At 45.7% G+C, this 19,477-nt stretch overlaps 1 protein-coding gene across 2 annotated transcripts in view; it reads left to right on the forward strand.

Moving 5' to 3' along the window:
* The first annotated feature begins 2,475 nt into the window (after positions 1-2,475).
* Positions 2,476-19,477, forward strand: part of LRP11 (LDL receptor related protein 11) — a 36,247-nt gene continuing 19,245 nt past the window's right edge. For both annotated transcript variants that reach the window (XM_012759712.2, XM_012759713.2), the window contains exons 1-3: positions 2,476-3,422; positions 11,339-11,496; positions 17,687-17,828. In XM_012759712.2, coding sequence (XP_012615166.2) covers positions 2,798-3,422; positions 11,339-11,496; positions 17,687-17,828 — 925 coding nt within the window. In that variant the 5' untranslated portion in view covers positions 2,476-2,797. The remainder of the gene's footprint in view (positions 3,423-11,338; positions 11,497-17,686; positions 17,829-19,477) is intronic.

Here is a 19,477-nt window from a genome sequence, read left to right on the forward strand (position 1 = left end):
TTTCCATCAGACTTCCCTCCACACCAGATGGCATTAGAGGGAATGCTGGCATTCTAAAAATTCAATTAAGAAGAAGATGAGTTCGGAATATATTTATTTGGTTTCAAGGAGATACATTTATATGTTCACACTCACTTTCACATACAGTTAGGTTATTGCTGTGCAGAAACCACAGTCAACTGTGCTGACTCACTGGGTGCCATGAAACAAATGTACAGAGCTACAGGCTAACATGTGAATTAACATACCTAGTAACATCGTAATACGTCATAGAAAGAATAAAGTGGAATATATTCACAAGCAGAACACTATATAGAAATTGATCAAGAATAAGCTTACAAAAAATGAATGACTCTTATAGACAGGATGTTGAGAGGAAAAAGTCAGATACAAAAGAACATATACTCTGATTCCATTTACATGAATTTCAAAAATGGACAAGATGAATTTTTGGTAATAGAAATCAGAATGATGGATACCTTGGGTAATAATTAACCATTGTTTCATACATTTTTCCCCCTTGATTTTTCTTTCAGGTTGCAGGGTTAAGTCCAATCCCTGTTGTTCCACCATGGCAGAAGCAGATGTCAGAGCTTATTTTGAAAAAATAAAAATTGGTTTACAATAAGCTCATTGTAGAAAAATCAACAGATATCAGGTCTTATAAAGTAAAAGTGAGTATTTCCCTTCAGTACCCCCATCTCCCACCCCAGAAATAATCGCTGTTAATGGAACACAACTTAAGTCATTTCCACCTCTCTCAAGAAAAGACCCTATTGTGGACTTCTAGAGGTGGGAAAATCTTTGGTGATGCTGGAGAAATTTGGAAATGAATGCTCCTGAGAAATGCCATCCCCTCCTTGCTCCCTCCCCCATGGGACATATGAGCTCAATCTCATTCTGTACTGACTTCTCTTTTAGTCCAGAGCGCAGCAGTGAGAGCCACGTGTCCATCTGCAAATCTTTGTGACGGCCACATGAAATCACGTATGTGGAATTGTTCAGCAAACTTTGAAATCAAACAATTGTTAGTTAATATTACATATTACCATGCATGCTTATTTTAATTTTAGTAACTATTATAACAGGTAGTCTTTAGAAGGTTTGCTGATACCCTCAGAGGCCATTTTTTATCACTAGTGAAGCTTCTCCTCATAACCAGCATGTACATGTTCTCCAAAGCCTATTGCAAAACAATCTTTATATTGCCTCAAGGGCATCCTAAAGTGGCTACAGTTGTGTGGGTGTGTGGACTAATAAATATCCCGTAGGTAGAAGAATCTCCAGCCCAAAGTAGTACAGTCCAGATACCCTTCAGGGCTAAGAAACCATTTCTTTCAGTCTGAAAGTCACTCAAATACACACTCTCAAAAACTTCATGATTTCTCCCTTTCATGGAATGGCAAGTAAAATTCAGTTTCTTTTCTTTTCTTTTTCTTATCTATTTTTACCTTCTTATTTTATCTCCTACTCTTTTCTTGACCTGCACGCAGTGGGTTCCTAAGTGTCAGCTCTGAAAAAAAACATAGCGGAGAACGCTATTTTCCTATATCCAAGTATTTAGTCTTCTTCCACTTCTAAAAAAGACAGACACTTACACTGATCCACTCACAATGTGCAGGATACAGGCAAAAGTTTGGGGACTTGCTACAAAGTAACAAAATGTGATCCATAATCAGGAGAAAAATGAATCAACAGAAACTGACTCAGAAATAAACAAGAGGCAGAAGCTGTTCACAGACGGCTAGAACTCTAAGGTATAAATCCTCCTGAATTGAGCGTTTTTTAATGCCTCATGTCATTTAAAGTACAACTCCCTAGACTGTAATGATCTAACAGCTGAAGGCCTCTCCTTCACAGGCTGTAGAGATTACTCACCAAGTTCCCATGATTGTCGGCGTCCAGATTTTTAGTTACGTTTGTGAAAATCTAAGCGAACCTGACTACCGATTGCTACATCGTTACACTGACCAAACATCCTTCAGCACCGCCCCTCTCTCGTGCCATCCAAGCACAGCAGTTTAGCAACCCAGTGTGGAAACAATCAGGGACGCAGGAGGGGAAGGACTGATGACAGTGTCTGACGGTTCCCTAGTTGAGCATGTACTCTGCCCACCCCGACCGCCATCCACCCACAAGAGCCCAGGGTCCCGGGCGCTGCCGCCCTGAGCAGATCTCGTAGGTAAATAAAGCCTGAGGGCCTAGACATAAACCCCGCCGGGGCTGGGCAGGACTGCGGGCCCAGAGCAGTTCCCAGGGCTGCACTGCCAGGAACCCACCCGTGCCCCGCCCGCCTGCACGCCTGCCCACCCGCTCCCCGAGGCCGCCGCCCCGCCCACGCAGGGCCGGCACACCGCTCACGTAGGAGCCCAGGCCGGGGCGTGGCGGCGCGAGCGCGCGCGCGGGGCGGGGCCGCGCACGGAGAGGCGTGTCTGGGCGGGGCTCGCTGCGGCTCGTCCCGGCGCGGCCGCTGTTCAGACCGCGGGTGCTGAATACGCCGAGGCCGGCCTGCCGCCACCAGCGCGCGGGGCAGCCGGGCGGGGAGGCGCCCGTCGGCCGCGGGCAGGAAGAGGAGCGGTGCCGGCCGGGCCAGCTATGCCTCCCGCGGCTGCGGTTCCCGCCGGCGCCGCCGTGCCCGCGGCCTCGCGGACGCAGCCGGCTCCCGGAGGCGCTGAGCTCTGAGGCCGGGCCTAGCGCCGCCGCGGCCGCGCAGGAGGGGCCCAGGGCCCGCGCCGCCGCCTTCGCTTCCCTCCCGCGCCCGGCCGGCCTCGGCTCGTGCCCTCTGCTGCCCGCCGCCATGGCCGCCGCCGCCCGGGAGAGCGCGGGCTCGGGGCGCCTCCGGGCGCTGCGCGGGCTGCTGCTGCTCTGCCTGTGGCTGCCGAGCGGCCGCGCGGCCGAGCCGCCGGCGGCGCCGCTGTCCGAGCTGCACGCGCAGCTGTCGGGCGTGGAGCAGCTGCTGGAGGAGTTCCGCCGGCAGCTGCAGCAGGAGCGGCCGCAGGAGGAGCTGGAGCTGGAGCTGCGCGCCGGCGGCGGCCCCCAGGAGGACTGCCCGGGCCAGGGCGGCGGCGGCTTCAGCGCCATGCCGGACGCCATCATCCGCACCAAGGACTCCATCGCGGCGGGCGCCAGCTTCCTGCGGGCGCCGGCGGCCGTGCGGGACTGGCGGCAGTGCGTGGCGGCCTGCTGCTCCGAGCCGCGCTGCTCCGTGGCCGTGGTGGAGCTGCCCCGGCGGCCCGCGCCCCCGGCCTCCGCGCTCGCCTGCTACCTCTTCAACTGCACGGCGCGCGGCCGCAGCGTCTGCAAGTTCGCGCTGCACCGCGGCTACAGCAGCTACAGCCTCAGCCGCGCCCGGGACCGCGGCCGGGGCGGCCTGGAGGCCGGCGATCCCGCCCGGGCCACTGCCCGCGGCTTGCCCGAGCTGGGTAAGCACGCGATGGAAGGGCGGGCTGGGGCCTCCCCGCTTGGGTGGGCTATCCTTGCACCTGTTAGCTGGCTGCACTTTACCTGACGTATCGGTGACCCGCCTGGGCGGGATCCCTGGGCCCTCTTCACCAAGTTAGAGACGAAACACGCTGGTTCCAAGTTATTTTAGCTGCGGGCATCCAAAGGAGCGTGTCCATTGCACCCTGCCTCCCTCCCCCATCTCCACCTGAGATAAGGCTCAGGACCCTTGCCAGGGAAGTAGACATCAAAGGGTCACCTGTGACTGTTTAGCCTTGAGACAGGCTAATTTCTGTCTTAGGGGTGAGAAAGCCCAGTAGATTGGCAGAAGTGGGAACGGTGGGGTGCTGCTGGAATTTTTCTAGGCTTGGGAGGGAGGCTGAACTGTGAGGATTCACGGAAATTTGATTTAAAAGAGGAGAAGAGTTCAGAGAATAAAAGTTTATTTTCTCACGGGTTTTATAGGGCATGGTTTGTGTCAAGTAACTGCAAGAGCAAAATCTAATTAAATGCCACATTGCTCAGAACACCCACCCCGGTTGCTTAGTGTGGCTCTGATGACTCTTACGATTATGCCTGTAGTTGCTTTCATCAGACAAAAATGGGGACGGAAACTACTGCTCCCTTTATAGAGTGAAAAGAAGGGGCTTGATTTTCATTGAAAATAAGAGCGTTGAAGGCATGTCTCTTAAAAAGAGCTAAACATCACGCTAATTCCATGGCTTCACTTTTTGTAGATGCTCTGAATGAGAGTCAAGACACTTAACAGGAGGCACAAAAAAAATTGTAGCAGTGGGAGATGAATGTCACTGAGGGAACACGACCTTGATTGGGTCCACTGTGTCCACTGTGGTGAGGCTCAGTGTGTTTCATCATACTTTGTTGCTGTTTGATATATAATAACAGGAATGATATCATTAGCAAGATGGGGGTGGGGAGGAGTTCAGCCACTCTGGAAATGTGGATTCTCTAAAACCTGTGGATCCACTGAGAAGGGTCTGGAAATCTGTGTCCATTGCACCCTACCTCCATCCCCCACCTTCACCTGAGAGGAGGCTTGGGACCCTTGTCAGGGATGTAGACATCAAAGGGTCACCTGTGACTGTTTAGCCTTGAGACAGACACTGGGAAGGAGGCAGAACACTGGAAGGACTCTGTGGTTTTCCCTATGAGGAAGTAGGAGCAGGCAGTGCTTTCACTTGGACCCATGCCAGCATCCAGAGCGTGGCCTCACAGCTGTCACAGACACGTCATTGCTGTTACACACCTCCTGCCTGCCTGAACGCAGATCGGGATACCCCAGCAGCAAAGAAAGTCCCTTGTTCTCACTATTCACCTGGAAGAAACTGACATTACCAAGGGAAGCTTTCCTACAACCCAGGGGAAACCAAAAGGAAAATAAACAAGGAAAGAATATGCCCATGGAAATTTAAAAAAAAAAAAGTTTAGGTTACAATTTCTTCCTACATCCTTCTTTGTCCTTCCCTTCTCTGGAGGGAGTTCATCTAGAAATTCAGTTTTGTAGAGGTTTAGGGATCAGAACAGGTGACCTCTGGGCTGGTCCTCATTTCTGGGAGAACACTGCCGTGCTCAGACTTCCCCAGGCCCCCAGCAGCATGGAAACATGGAAGGTGCAGCTCAGGCTCCGGGGTGCCCTTGTTCTGCTCTGCATAGAGGGCAAAGTTTTTTCCCCATTGTCCTGTGTGTCCCCTGCCCAGATGCTTAACCTGTTGAAGTTCTTTATGTTTCTGGGACTACTAAGTTTTTCCCCCATGAATTGTTTCTTGATTTGGGGGAATCTTGTGAGCATGTGGAGTCAGAGGCTAAAGCAGGGTGAAATGGTTTAGAAGGGCACTTACAGAGGAGTCCTGACCAGGCCCTTTTGAGGTGAATACAAGGATCATGGAAAAGTGGTTATGGGCCAGGTGGGGCGGGATAGCACAGACTCACAGCAGAACCCCTCCACTCTGTTCCTGTAGAGATTTGCTGAGTTTGGTGTTATGTGCTGTTGTAAGCTCTCTACATGCATGAACTGACTTTGTCCACATAACAGCACATGGACTTAGGTTCCGTTACAATTTCTGGTGTATATGAAGGCTTGGTGAGAAAAAGTAGTTTGCCTGGGGGTCACCCAGCACAGGGTTGTGGAAAGGAAGCTGAGAAGGGACCTGCAGGGTTGGGACTGAGCAGGTGGGTGTAGAGGATGGTGGGAGAATGCAGGATCAAGTAGGGGATACTGGAGAGAGGTGTCTTGCATTGACTGAAACTGCCTGCCAGAGCATTGGTAGAGCACAGTAGGGTGCTTGAAGTTCTGAGCCCTGATCTGAGTCCTGGCTCTCCCACACACAAGTCCCTGCTAATCCCCTTGGGGCTTGAGTGCCTACTTGCCTTGCAGCTCAGATCGTTGTGAGGTTCAAGGGTAGACATGCCTTGTGAATTATAAAGATGGCATGCAAGTACATGATATTGTTCTAGGATTCTGGTTGGGTTGTGCTTGTGACTGGAGAGGTTGGGGACTGGATATCATGGTAAAAGTGAAGAACAGCAGGAGGGAGTGCTGGGGGGAGAGGTGGGTGCTGGAGCTGCTACGTCCTAGAGGAGCTGGGGATGTAACCTGCAACAGCTCAAGGCCCAGCACCTGCGTGGGGTTTCTACTGGATACTCATCGTGAAACCCAGTATCTCTGGGAAGAATTTGGGAAGCCCACCCCTTCTATGTCAGGGAAAATCAAAGCTGTTAAGGAGACTTCTCTTCCCTCTTCAGAGCCACCCACGGCCTCCCTCAGCATTTCCCTGGGGCCTCCAAGTGCAAAGGGAGGAGCCACCTTCCAGTTCAAGGCTAATCCCTCCACAGGTGCCTGACCAATGTCCTTCTCCAAGGACCTTAGTTTCCCACATTTTCATCTCCCTTTTGTATTATAAACAATTATAGTTAATAAATAATATTAAGATAATTAGTTGGCAGTGTGAATTATGACCACACACAAACTCTAGATGGATTAAAGAATTAAATATATCTTTAAATTTTCTTAAATTTTAAAATTTAAAAATTATATACTTTAAATAATTTTTCCCCATTCCTGTGTACTTCCTGACCTTCTGCACATATCCTTGGTAACAGAATTAAATATTTTTTAAAAAATTAAGCCATAGATTACTTCATACATTGGGAAACTTAAAGAAAATAAACTTATTATTAGGTATCTGGAAGGAAGATAGCTTTCTAATCAATTAAAGGGATCAAAAAGGACAGGATAGATTATGTGCATGTTTATAAAAACTTCATATCAAGAAACAAAAGGAGGCCGGGCGTGGTGGCTCATGCCTGTGATCCTAGCATTCTGGGAGGCTGAGGCGGGCGGATTGCTCAAGGTCAGGAGTTCGAAACCAGCCTGAGCGAGACCCTGTCTCTACCAAAAATAGAAAGAAATTAATTGACCAACTAAAAATATATATACAAAAAAAACTTAGTCGGGCATGGTGGTGCATGCCTGTAGTCCCAGCTACTTGGGAGGCTGAGGCAGAAGGATCACTTGAGCCCAGGAGATTGAGATTGCTGTGAGCTAGCCTGACGCCACGGCACTCACTCTAGCCTGGGCAACAAAGTGAGACTGTCTCAAAAAAAAAAAAAAAAGAAAGAAAGAAACAAAAGGAATTGCAAACAAGAATCTAGGAAAATATGAGGAAAGTATTTATTAATAGAAAGAGCTTATGAATCAGCAAGAAAAACAAAAATAATTGGGCAAAGAACATAAGCAAACAGTTCCCAGAGGAAGTATAATTGATAAACATGGAAAAATTTTTAACCTTACAAGTAATAAATGTAAATGATGCCCACTTACACTTACTAAATTGGCAAAAAGCAAGTTTACTTTTATATTGGCATACATGTGGAAAAATTTATGGGTTTTTTTTGTTTTTTTTTTTTTTGTTTTTGAGACAGAGTCTCACTGGGCTAGAGTGCAGTAGCAGCATCATAGCTCATTACAACCTCAAGATCCTGGGCTCAAGCAATCCTCCTGCTTCAGCCTCCCGAGTAGCTGGAACTACATAATTTTTTCTATTTTTAGTAGAGATGGGGTCTTGCTCTTGCGCTGGCTGGTCTCAAGCTCCTGAACTCAAGCTATCCTCCTGCTTTTGCCTCCCAGAGTGCTAGGATTACAGGTATAAACCACTATGACCAGCCTATATACTCTTATATGCTCATTGATAGTATAACTTGGTACTACCCTCTTGGAATAATTTGGTAAATATTTAGCAGAGACTATTAAAATATTCATTCATTTCTCTGTAATATATTTTAGGAAAATGATCCATGCTGAAGAAAAATTATGTCATATGGCATTATTTATAATGGTAAAAAAATTAGTAATGAAGCAAATATCCAATAGTAAGGATTAAGAAATTAAAATGGCAATTGTGAAGTTTATGTAATCACCTGGGCAGTGCTAGGATATATGAATAAGTGTTACTAAATGGTATATATCAATAAGTTAATAGATTAAATTCAGAATGTAAAATTATATTTACTCTAACTGGAATACCCCTAGGGAGTCTCAAAGAAGAGCGGAAGGACAGAGCTTTTGAGTTAGAAATATCTGGGCTGACCGTGCACAGTGGCTCACGCCTGTAATCCTAGCACTCTGGGAGGTCGAGGCGGGCGGACTGCTCGAGGTCAGGAGTTCGAAACCAGCCTGAGCAAGAGCAAGATTCCGTCTCTACTATAAATAGAAAGAAATTAATTGGCCAACTAATATATATAGAAAAAATTAGCCGGGCATGGTGGCACAAGCCTATAGTCCCAGCTACTCAGGAGGCTGAGACAGAAGGATTGCTTGAGCCCAGGAGTTTGAGGTTGCTGTGAGCTAGGCTGATGCCATGGCACTCACTCTAGCCTGGGCAACAAATCGAGACTCTGTCTCAAAAAAAAAAAAAAAGAAAGAAAGAAAGAAAAGAAATATCTGAGCTGAGAGGTCTATCACTTGTATGATCTTAGGCAACTAACTTAGCCTCTTTGAGCCTAGTTTCCTCATCAGTATTAAGCAGATGATAAGATCCACTTCTGAGATTTGTTGTGAAAGTTAAATGGTGTTGTGCCTATACAGCACTTAGCACGGTGCCTGGAAATCATCCCATAAATGGCAGCTACTGTCACTATCAGTAGCATCATATGGAGAAAGACTAGAACGGTATATACCGAAAATGATGATCATCATATTGGGCTTGCGGATTAATTTTTTTCTAAGATGTTGCAATTAAAAAACACAATGGATTTTGACCCCCTGTGTCTAAGCCTCTTCCATAGCCTGACCTCAGGGTCCTTTCCCATTCCTCAGTCTGGGCTATATCACTGGTGCCCACACAGCACGGCCCCAGATTCTAGAATGGATTCCTTACCACGGGGGCTCTGTTCACAGCAGTGTGTCCTGAATGAGGCTAGTTAACAACGTTATTGTTCTCTATATAAAATGCCACCTTGGTGAGCTCGCTCTAAATTGTTGGGAGTCTCATTTCACCTCCACAGATCTTACTAAGTGTGTTTAGTTTTCAAAAGAAACCAGTGTTTCCATAGTACTTAACATAGGTTTATTACATTTTTATGACAAAAATTTGAAATTATATTCACGTTTTTCATTAGCAAATCAAACATTTTTAAATGGTAGCACACTCCTTTCCTCTTCCTGTTGTCATTTGTTTATTTTAAGGGCTGTTTCTGGGTAAATAAACTCTGGCTTATTTTAAAATACATTTTACAGTACAATTTGCCTAGACTTGAAAATGAAGAGGAAACATTATCTCTGTTATTTCAAATAGTGATCAATTTAAAGGATATGAAGATTTTACTAGGTTCAGAAGTCCTCTTGAAGCTCACCTGAATAAAAGTAAATAACTAAAATAATTTTTTTTTTCTTCCAGGAGAAGCAGGATTAATTAGTTTTATAATATGTGGGACGTTTCAGCACTTACCTGCTTCTTCCATCTTAAATCTTTGAGGTTAAATCTTTAAGGGTTTTAAAAAAATTATTAATAATGTTCATTGCTTTTTCACATTCATTGTTCATTATTTATCACATACGCATATTTTAGTTTGTCTACTTAAAAATAGTATTTTAAACTATAATGGACAACTACGGATGCTTTCCAGAATTATGAAGTGATAAACCATTGTGTAGAAACAATGAGCCTTTCAGAACAAAGGGAAGTGAACACTCTATAGAAGGGCTTACTGATACTGCAGATGTCACATCGCTCCTTATCTGGGAGAAGCAAAATAAAGACATCAAATGCTGGGTCTTTGCTCAGAGGAGGAAAAAGGCAGAAGAACAAATTTCTTCTTAGGCAGGGGGTTGTTCACTTGGCTTATTTAAACCAAAGTTACTAGTCCTCATATTTTAAATGACTAGAGAAATGGGGCTTATCTTCTCTCCATAGACAGTGTACCCCTTGGCAATGGCATATAATAAGCAATTGTGCTTATTCCTTATAACATGCTTTAAAAAAGTTATCTCCCTTTGTGGCTGGCAGCAGCATTCTCAGTGAGAAAAGCCCCTGCTCTTAGAGCCACATGCCCCTCACATGAATCCTCTGATGCCAGGCATGGGGCAGCCCACTGGATGAGAAGATAAGGCTGGAGGGTTAGGGCCCCAGCATCCAAAAGATAATAGGAACCTGTCGAAAGGTTTTTCCTAAGCAGGAGAATGAGGCAATCATACTAGCATTCCAGAAGAGTCATTCTAGAGGCAGGGCATCAAGAGTGACTACCCTTTGTTGCATCATGAAAAACTGAGGTAGGATTGCAGGAAGCCCCGAATCTCAGGCCCTGGGAAGTTTGCTGAGGTTGAGGAGAGTGATAGGTCACAATGCAGGAGGAGAGGCAGTGCCTTAGCAGCACCATTCAGGGTAAGTTGAGGAGGGACACACAGCATTTGGACAAGAGCTTTGGCCCTGGAGGAATAGGGAAATAGTGGATACCAAAAAGGATGTATTACAAGAACCTGTAGAGTTTTTTCAGTTATATTGCTGTTTTTTAAAAATATGTATTTATTTGGGTGAATTTACTAAGAATGTTAAATCAATTAACATTTTTGCAGCTATGCTTATAGAAATGTGTTCTGTGTGCAGCTTATCCTATCAGTCATCAATGAAGCAGCTGTCAGTAAAGTATTAATATTTAAGTAAACATAATTAGCCTTAAATTATTTAGTACCATTGTAGATCAAAGGTAAATATAGACTCATTTTGTTGTTATAGGACATCACAACAGAAATTCAGTGTGTTGGCTTCTGTTATAAAAATTAGTTATTAGAAGCTATGAACCTCTTTAATTTTCTTAGATGAAAACTGGATTCCAGAGAATTTCTATGCAGGCTTTAATTTGTATGGCTGCAAGAACTTGCCTTAACTTTCCAAATTTAATATATTTCCCATCCACTGAACACTTTATGTTCATTGAACTCTTATGTTAAAACCTTTGATGATAACAAAAAAGAAAATTCATATTAGAGGTGAATTTGGTTTTTCTCAGGTTTGTTTTAAGGGTCTTTTTTGGGGGGGGTAAATTCATTTAATAGAACTTTGAACTTAAGTACAAGTGGACAAAATCCCCTATAGGAAATAAAACTACTTCTTCAGATTTACATATTGGTGGGTCCTAGTACACTGTCTTGTACTCAGGACTTTGTCGTAGCTACTGCTACCAGCTGACACTCCACACCCCTCATAATATATTGCTATTTTCTTGTTATGTAAAGAAGATATAGTGAAAATAGTTTCCAGTTAATATACATTCTCTTAGCAGTTCTTTGCCAAACCATATCTGTTCAGCAAATAAGATACCTCTCTTCATAAATTAGAAAAAATGGAGAATCATCTCTCTTATGAATTATTTTCTTTCTTAGACGAGGATGAGCCTCCACTTAGCAAGGCCGGGCAGGATGTGGTTTTGCGTCTGCCGACAGACGGGGTGACGTTGGATGGCCGCGAGAGCACAGATGACCATGCCATTGTCCAGTACGAGTGGGCGCTGCTGCAGGGTGACCCGTCAGTGGACATGAAGGTAATGCATGTTCCCATCGCTGATGAAAAACAGGTATTTCAGTGAAGTGCTGCTTCATAATGTCCCACCACTTAATGATCCCCACCCCATCCCCTTCATGAGCCCCCTCTCTCCCCGCTTGTCTCCCGTCTCCACCATCTATCTGCACAGGCTCTCCACCCCCCTCTGCTCTGGGTTACAGAGTCATCCCTTGCTTTGTCTTGCCATAATTTAAGACCTGGTTCTAGAACCTATCCTTCCACATCCAAGTGACCCAGTCAAGTATTTTAAAAAACAGCAACAAAAATCAATGAGGTTCTCACCTTCAAAGGAACTATGTTGCCAGAAGAATTACAACAAAATTAATAGCTAACTTTTTTTAAGCATCTGGTGTGTGTGCAGTGCTGTACCAGGCACTTTGCATGGCCTAAGCATAAAGGAAAGCTCATTTCCTGACTTGTCTTCTTCATTTATGAAGAAAGAAGGGATGATTGGTCAGAACCAAGAGGCTGTTCCCTAGATCTTAAAGTTAAATATTTCCCACCCTTGAACAGGATATTCTGTATCCACTTGACTGAATATTAATCTATAATATATTCTTAAGTACAAAAAGACATATTTTTCAGGCAGCCCATTAAATGACACTGGCTTTCATGATTATTAAACATAATACCTTCAAATCTGAAATCAGATTATAAAATATGACATTTTGGAATATGATTCAGAGTTACAAAGATGTTCAGGGAGATTTGGAATTCATAAATCAGTGGATTGATTTACATTCATCAGATGTTTAAAATTATTGAATTAAATGATTGTGTTAGTCCATTCAGGCTTCTATAACAAAATACGATAATTGGGTGGCTTATAAACTTCAACAGAAATTTATTTCCCATAGTTCTGGATGTTGGGAAGTCCAAAATCAACATGCAGTCAGATTTGGTGTCTGGTGAGGACCCACTTTCTTTTTTCTTTTTTTTTTTCTGAAACAGGGTTTCACTCTGTCATCCAGGCTAGAGTGCAGTGGTATCATCATAGCTCACTGCAACCTCAAACTCCTGGGCTTAAGGATCCTCCTGCCTCAGCCTCCCGAGTAGCTGGGACTATAAGTGCGAGCCACCATGCCCAGCTATTTCCATTTTTAGTAGAGACAGGGTCTTGCTCTTGTTCAGGCTGGTCTCAAACTCCTGGCCTCAAGAAATCCTCCCATCTTGGCATCCCAAAGTGCTGGATTACAGGTGTATGATACCTCACCAGCTGAGGACCCACTTTCTAGTTTGTAAACAGCAGTCTTCTCACTGTGTCCTCCCATGGCAGGAGGGGCAAGGCAGCTCTCTGGAGCCTCCTTTATAACAGCACTAATCTTACTCATGAGCACTCCACCCTCATGACCTAAGCACCTCTCAAAGGCCCCACCTGAAAGCATCATCACATTGGATTTCAACATAGGAATGTCGGAGGCACACAGTCAGTCTGTAGCAGTGATTACAGAATACCACACATAAGGAAGCTTACTAAAGGATGGATATTGTTTATACCAACAATTTCATTATTAAGTCAAAACCAATTGCACCCTGGCTTACCTGCTATACATAATTTTTTAAAATAGATAAACATTGCTTATTTTGCAATTAGGTGTATACAGTGAACGATAAGTGTATATGTGTATATTACTCTGTGTGTGTGTGTGTATTTATATGTATATATGTAAAGCTCAAACATGTATTCCCAGCCCCTGAATTCCTAGCTGGAGAAACAGGGTTGAGTCAGAAGGGCAGGCTGGGTCACGCATTGATTTAGCCAGAGGCCAACCACCAAAGGTCCTGTGACTGCTAAACAGAGATCTCAGGCAGAGACTGGAAGCTCCTTGTTTGATTAAATGTAAATCATGCCTCTCTCCAAGTTACAAATTAAATATGTTGTATGTACATGTATATATATTTACATTGTTTTATCTTGAAACTTGGAACATGTTTGTGAAATGCTTGAAATTCTCTCTCCAATGTCATATCAATGTGAGAAAATGTCTGGAAGGCTCAGCCGGGCTGTTGAAGGGAAAGCGTCCATCTTACAGTTCTATGTATTCCAAATCCCCGATTTTGAGGAAAGACAGTTTTTGTTAGCTAAATGAATCAGAAGAGATGGTATTCAATCTGAATAGGTCTAAATCTGAGTGGACTCAGGAGACTGAAGGTGATTACTATGGTCTGCACCTGGATCCGGAGTTCCCTGCGTCAGGGAGGAGGTGCCCGCAGGCAGGAGGGGCAGCGTAGGAAGTCCAGGTGGAGGGTTGGCCCTTTGCCCAGGGACGCTCTGTCCTGCCCGCCCCAGCATCAGGAAGAGGCTTCCCAGTGGCCCCCAGGCATGCGGAGTTCTGATGCCCAGAAGTGCAGTGACTCAGTCTCCTTGCAGAGGGCTCTGGCACAGGCCCCGAGCCCCCTGTGGATCTCCCTGTGGATGGCCCCTCCAGCCCCAACATCAGGGCTTTCTTGGTCTTTCTTTAAATCTGTGTTAACTTCCTCTCTGCTTCACTCTGGTGGCCATGCTCAGAAGCTGGTCATGACTCAGCATCTCTCTGTCACACACGCCTTGCAGATGCCTGCTCTGAATCTGGCCTGCGGTCTCCCCTTCCCCTCACGTCCCTGCGTCCCTGCGTAGCCGTAGCTGCCCGCAGTGAGGGGCCGTAGGCAGTTCCAGGGCTTCCTGTCTGTCTGCAGGCAGACCAGCTGGGACAGAGCTGCTCTGCCAAAGCACCTTACTCGACTAAGGCTGCCACATTCCAGTATGTTCATTGTTTGCAACCATGTTCCCCTGTGTTCCTAAGTCCCAGGAGACAGCCAATGATGGTGTAGCTACTGCACTGCCGCCACCCAGCAAGGCCTGCCTGATTCTGAGCCAGAGAAAGAGAGTCAGAGGCTGCCACAGCCACTTAGGCAGCTCCATGCTTTAAGACTTGTGCCTTGGTTCAGCCCTGGCGCCTCTGTGGCCACAGGGAGATGTCATAACGGGCCCTCCCCTCACTGTGGATGGAGGTGGGAGGGAAGGTTTCCAGGAGAAAGGGGGCACTGGGCCCTGATCCCACCAGGGCTCAGATCTCCTGGCCATCGCAGTGACCCAGGCAAGAGACAGGGTGGGCTCAGAGCAGGGTGTAACCATGGACTGGTGAGAAGTGGTCAGATTCTGGATGAGGTTTTAAGGGAGAGACAGTGGGATTTCCTGAGTGATTGAATTTGAGATATGAAAGAAAGGAGGTGCCACACACAAGAGGTCGCAAACCACAGTTCCTATCTCATTTTAAGTCTTCCTTACTCTCTGATCGTCCCGCTGGCTCTCAGAATGACTGCCACTTTCATCTCAGTGTGTTCTGATTTCTAGGATCAATTGCTCACTCTAGGGCCTTTTGAAGTCATCCTACTGTGACTGGCTCTCTTCTCTCTGTTACCCTCAGTATTTCAGCACTCATGTAAGTGGCCTTTGTTTAGTACCCTCTCAGTATAGTTGGGCTGGAGGTGATAAAACAGCATGGCAGTGAACACTGCTTAACATCTCTTTGAGATAAACAGCCAAGGACAGGTGGCTGTCTTTGCCAGCCTAAAGCTTTCGCGGGGAGAGTGATGGACAGCTTGTAGGCCAATGTAGACCTTGCTATATTAATAACTGGAGGCCTCGATTCTGTCACTGTCTAAGTGAATGAAAGTCACTTTACTGAGGTTTTATTGCCCTGTCTATAAAAACTAACTGGGCAGTGTCAGCTTGAGATGAGAACCAACCAGTGGAGACAAAGGAGATGGTGGATATATTTGAGCACTTATTATGGGCCAGGCCCTATGTTAAGCTCTTTTTTAATGAGGTGTCTCAGCTGATCCTCATAAGGTAGGTGCCATTATTACTTATATTTTACAGATGAAAGCACTGAGGCTTAGAGAGGGTAAGTGACTTGTACACAGTCACACAGCTGGTACGTGGTAGGGCTGGCATTGAAACCCAGGTCTGTTGGATGCCAGTGCCGGTTGCCTTATCATGTCAGCAGTGTTGCCTTATCATGTCAGCAGTGTTGCCTTATCATGTCAGCAGTGGATCACCTGTGTGGGCTTGGCAAGCGTACAGGCCCAGATCTCACTGACTCAGACTCTCTAAGACTAAGGCCCTGAAATCCATACCTTAACAAGAGCTCCGGGTGATGAGTAAGCAGTGTAAAATATGACAACCACTGTATCTCATTATTTTGCCTCTGAATGATTATAAAGCATTCTGCTGGTGAGTATATGTAATGCTGACAAATCCTGTAAGCCAAAGTTAGTCTAAATTCTAGGATTTTGTAAATAAGCAAGCAGGTAATTGTTACAATACCATACCATAAAGTACCGTCCTCTGTAATTTCAAAAGTCCATGAATGCATCAGTGTGATAGAATGTATAATGGTCAGCACTGCTTTGCAGAGAACAATATCCAGACTAGTTCATTTAAGCAGAAAGGAATTTAAAAAAAGAAAACATCCCCAGGTCCAGTTAATGTCAAAAAAAAAAAAAAAAAAGAAAACAGTAGGATATTAAACTGTTCACAGAATCATAAGGAGAGCTGAAGAAACAATCTTAAGGCTGTGTCCAGGAATGACTCCCAAAATCACAACATAAAATTGGGCCTTGGAAGCTGTTGCTCTTGCCAGGGTCAGGAAGCTGCCTGCAAGTGGTGTGGGGACAGCAGAGGATGAGGACGGAGGCCTGGGTAGGGAGTGAACAGAAGTGAAGTCTGCAAGGGCATCTGCAAAGAGTGGTTGGGGGAACTCAGAAAGGGAGGCCACGGAAGCAGGGAGTTTCAAAGAAGACAGGAGTGGCCAACGTTGCCAGATGCAGTAAGAGGGCCAGTTAAAAAATCCTTTTTATAAAAGACGAATAAGTGGCCGGGCGTGGTGGCTCACACCTGTAATCCTAGCACTCTGGGAGACTGAGGGGGGAGGATCACTCAAGGTCAGAAGTTCAAAACCAGCCTGAGCAAGAGCAAGACGCCACTTCTATTGAAAAAATAGAAAGAAATTAATTGGCCAACTAAAAATATATAGAAAAAATTAGCCAGAAGTGGTGGTGCATGCCTGTAGTCCCAGCTACTGGGGAGGCTGAGGCAGGAGGATTGCTTGAGCCCAGGAGTTTGAGGTTGCTGTGAGCTAGGCTGACGCCATGGCACTCTATCCTGGGCAACAGAGCGAGACTCTGTCTCAAAAAAAAAAAAAAAAAAAATGACAAATAAGTATTGTTGGTCTTGGACAATGAGGTGACTTTTGCCAGGTGGATGAGTGAGTTTTGCCTGCACAGTCTCAGGGGAGTGGTGGGGCTGCCCCCACCCCCCTCAGGAAGTTAGGTGGAGATGGAAAAGAAATCAGCTTGGCTGGAGAGGCCTTGGCACTTAAGAGAAACTTTTATTTGTTGTTTTGTTAATTTGGTTTTGTTTTTTGGCATTTTTTGGAGACAGAGTCTCACTCTGTTGCCCGGGCTTAGAGTGCCATGGCGTCAGCCTAGCTCACAGGAACCTTGAACTCCTGGGCTCAAGCAATCCTTCTGCTGCAGCCTCCTGAGTCGCTGGGACTACAGGCATGCGCCACCATGCCAGGCTAATTTTTTCTATATATTTTCAGTTGGCCAATTAATTTTTTTATATTTTTAGTAGAGATGGGGTCTCACTCTTGCTCAGGCTGGTCTCGAACTCCTGAACTCAAGCGATCCGCCCACCTCAGCCTCCCAGAGTGCTGGGATTATAGGCGTGAGCCACCATACCCGGCCTGTTAATTTGTTTTTTAGGATGAGAGAAGCTTGAGCATAGTGATAGCAGAGGCATTCTAAAGAGAAATGAGTTGGTGGGTCAGTGTTCTAGAAGTTGTAGGAAGAACGGCTCAGGGCTAGAAGGAGAGGGGTGGTGGGGATGCTAGAGGGACAGCTCCTCCCTTAGGGCTGCCGAAAGAAGTGACTTAACGTTCAGGAGGAAGTCACGTTGGTACAGGTTTGTTACCAGGGAGAGATGGGTGGTGCATTTTATCCTTGAAGTCTGTGCGGCCACGTGCTGGGAAGAAAGGGACTAGGTAAGAAGTGTGGAGGTGTGTGGAGGGCGATTGGAAGTGGCGAATTCAAGGTGGGGCCAAGCTGCCAAAATGGTGTGTGATTTAGCAGCCTCCGTGCTCATATCTGCTCACTAGACATGATGTGTCCCATCTGTGTGTCAGGTGCCTCAATCAGGGACCCTGAAGCTGTCCCACCTACAGGAAGGAACGTACACCTTCCAGCTGACCGTGACCGACACTGCCGGGCAGAGAAGCTCTGACAACGTGTCTGTGACGGTGCTTACCACAGATTACTCCACGGGAGGTAAGAGAAAGTCCTTCCCACGCCGTCTCAGCAGCCAGCTGGAACCCTAGGTGCCACCCTAGCTTACCCCATCCTGGCAGGTTGGTGTTGGATTGGTATTTTATTTTCTAGCTCTGCATACCACGGGCTCTTCTGTTTTCTTTTTGGGTACTGTTGAGTGAGAGAGTCTTTAATAATAAGACAATAACAAAAACAGGTTCCATTGTATTCGGGGTTAGGTTGACACAGCCGTGTGGGGGTGGAGGGAGATCCCACAGGATGAGAATAGACTGTGTGAGTTACTGAGCCCTGTGGACAGTCCATCTTTTTGGGACTTGCCTTCATAAAAGATAATCACCTGGCTTTCCCAGGAGGAGATTTTGTTTAAAGATGAGTGCTCTGTTTGATACGTGTTTTCAAAGAATGCAGCTAAGGACCGCAGTAAAAACAGTCAAATTCACAGAAGTAGAGAGTAGAACGGTGGTTACTAGCGGTGGGGGCATGGAAGGGGAAAGGGGAGACGTTGGTCAAAGGGTACAGAGTTTTAGGGAGACAGGAGGAATAGGTTCTGGTGACCTATTGCACAGCATGGTGACTACAGTTAATGCTATAGTCATTGTCTATTTCAAAATTGCTGTAAGAGTAGATTTTTGGCCAGTTGTGGTGGCTCTCACCTATGATCCTATCGCTTTGGAAGGCCGAGGCAAGAGGATCACTTGAGGCCAGGAGTTCAAGACCAGCTTGGGCCATAGTGAGACCCTATCTCTGCAAAAACATTAAAATAAATAAAACCAATTAAAATATGCAAAGTACACATGTCAATTTAAAAGCACCACTTAAAAAATTTCATAACATTTAAACAGACACATAGATATACTAATAATTTTAAATATATGTGATGTTTCTCACATTCTGTTGCACAATGTGAAACTTATTGTTTCATTCATCTATGTTTCTTGCTTTCCCAAACATCTACGTTTCTAAGATTAGCTCATCAAATATTTTAAAATAGCCATATGTGGACTTGGCAGCACTAAAGATATTGCGGCGTTGCAGAGGGAAACGCCCTCACAATTCGTTCTGGAGAGGTGCTGAGATGTGTTAAACTTGTAGATCGAGTTAGTTGGCAGAGATTTCGTTAGCATCTGCAGTGTGCAGGAAGCTTGCTAGGCATTGGCGGGGGTGCACTCAGTGGGGATGGTCCTTGTTCTCCTGTAGCTTACAGTCTCACAGAGCTTTGCAGTCACTAGCCATAGCTCCCCTTCTTCCTCAAGAGTCTCTACCACCATTTCTTTCTTTTTTTTTTTTTTGCCCCATTTTCCTCCTGGCTCAAGATACCTTCGAATGGCCTTGCATCCACAAGGACTCCTTTTCCAACCCTATTGATTTAACTGCTTTCCAATAAAATATGTATCCAGGTTTTCACTCGGATGTGTGGACAGCTCAGACTTTTGTTCTTGGTGGAATATCATCTAATTTGCCACTGTCGCATGTTCCTAAGTGAATTCTCTAGTCCATTCTGTCCCTGTAAAGTTGTGGAGCTGCTTGGGACCTACTTCTAGCCTGATACCTTTTAGTCTGTGTTGCCAGTACCAGACTGTGACCCCATTCTTGTGGAGCCAAGTCTAATAAAGTTGGTTTAATCAAGGGGAAGGGAAAATGCCTTTCAA

The sequence above is a fragment of the Microcebus murinus genome, chromosome 5, assembly GCF_040939455.1.
Source record: "Microcebus murinus isolate Inina chromosome 5, M.murinus_Inina_mat1.0, whole genome shotgun sequence".
Lineage (NCBI taxonomy): Eukaryota > Metazoa > Chordata > Mammalia > Primates > Cheirogaleidae > Microcebus > Microcebus murinus.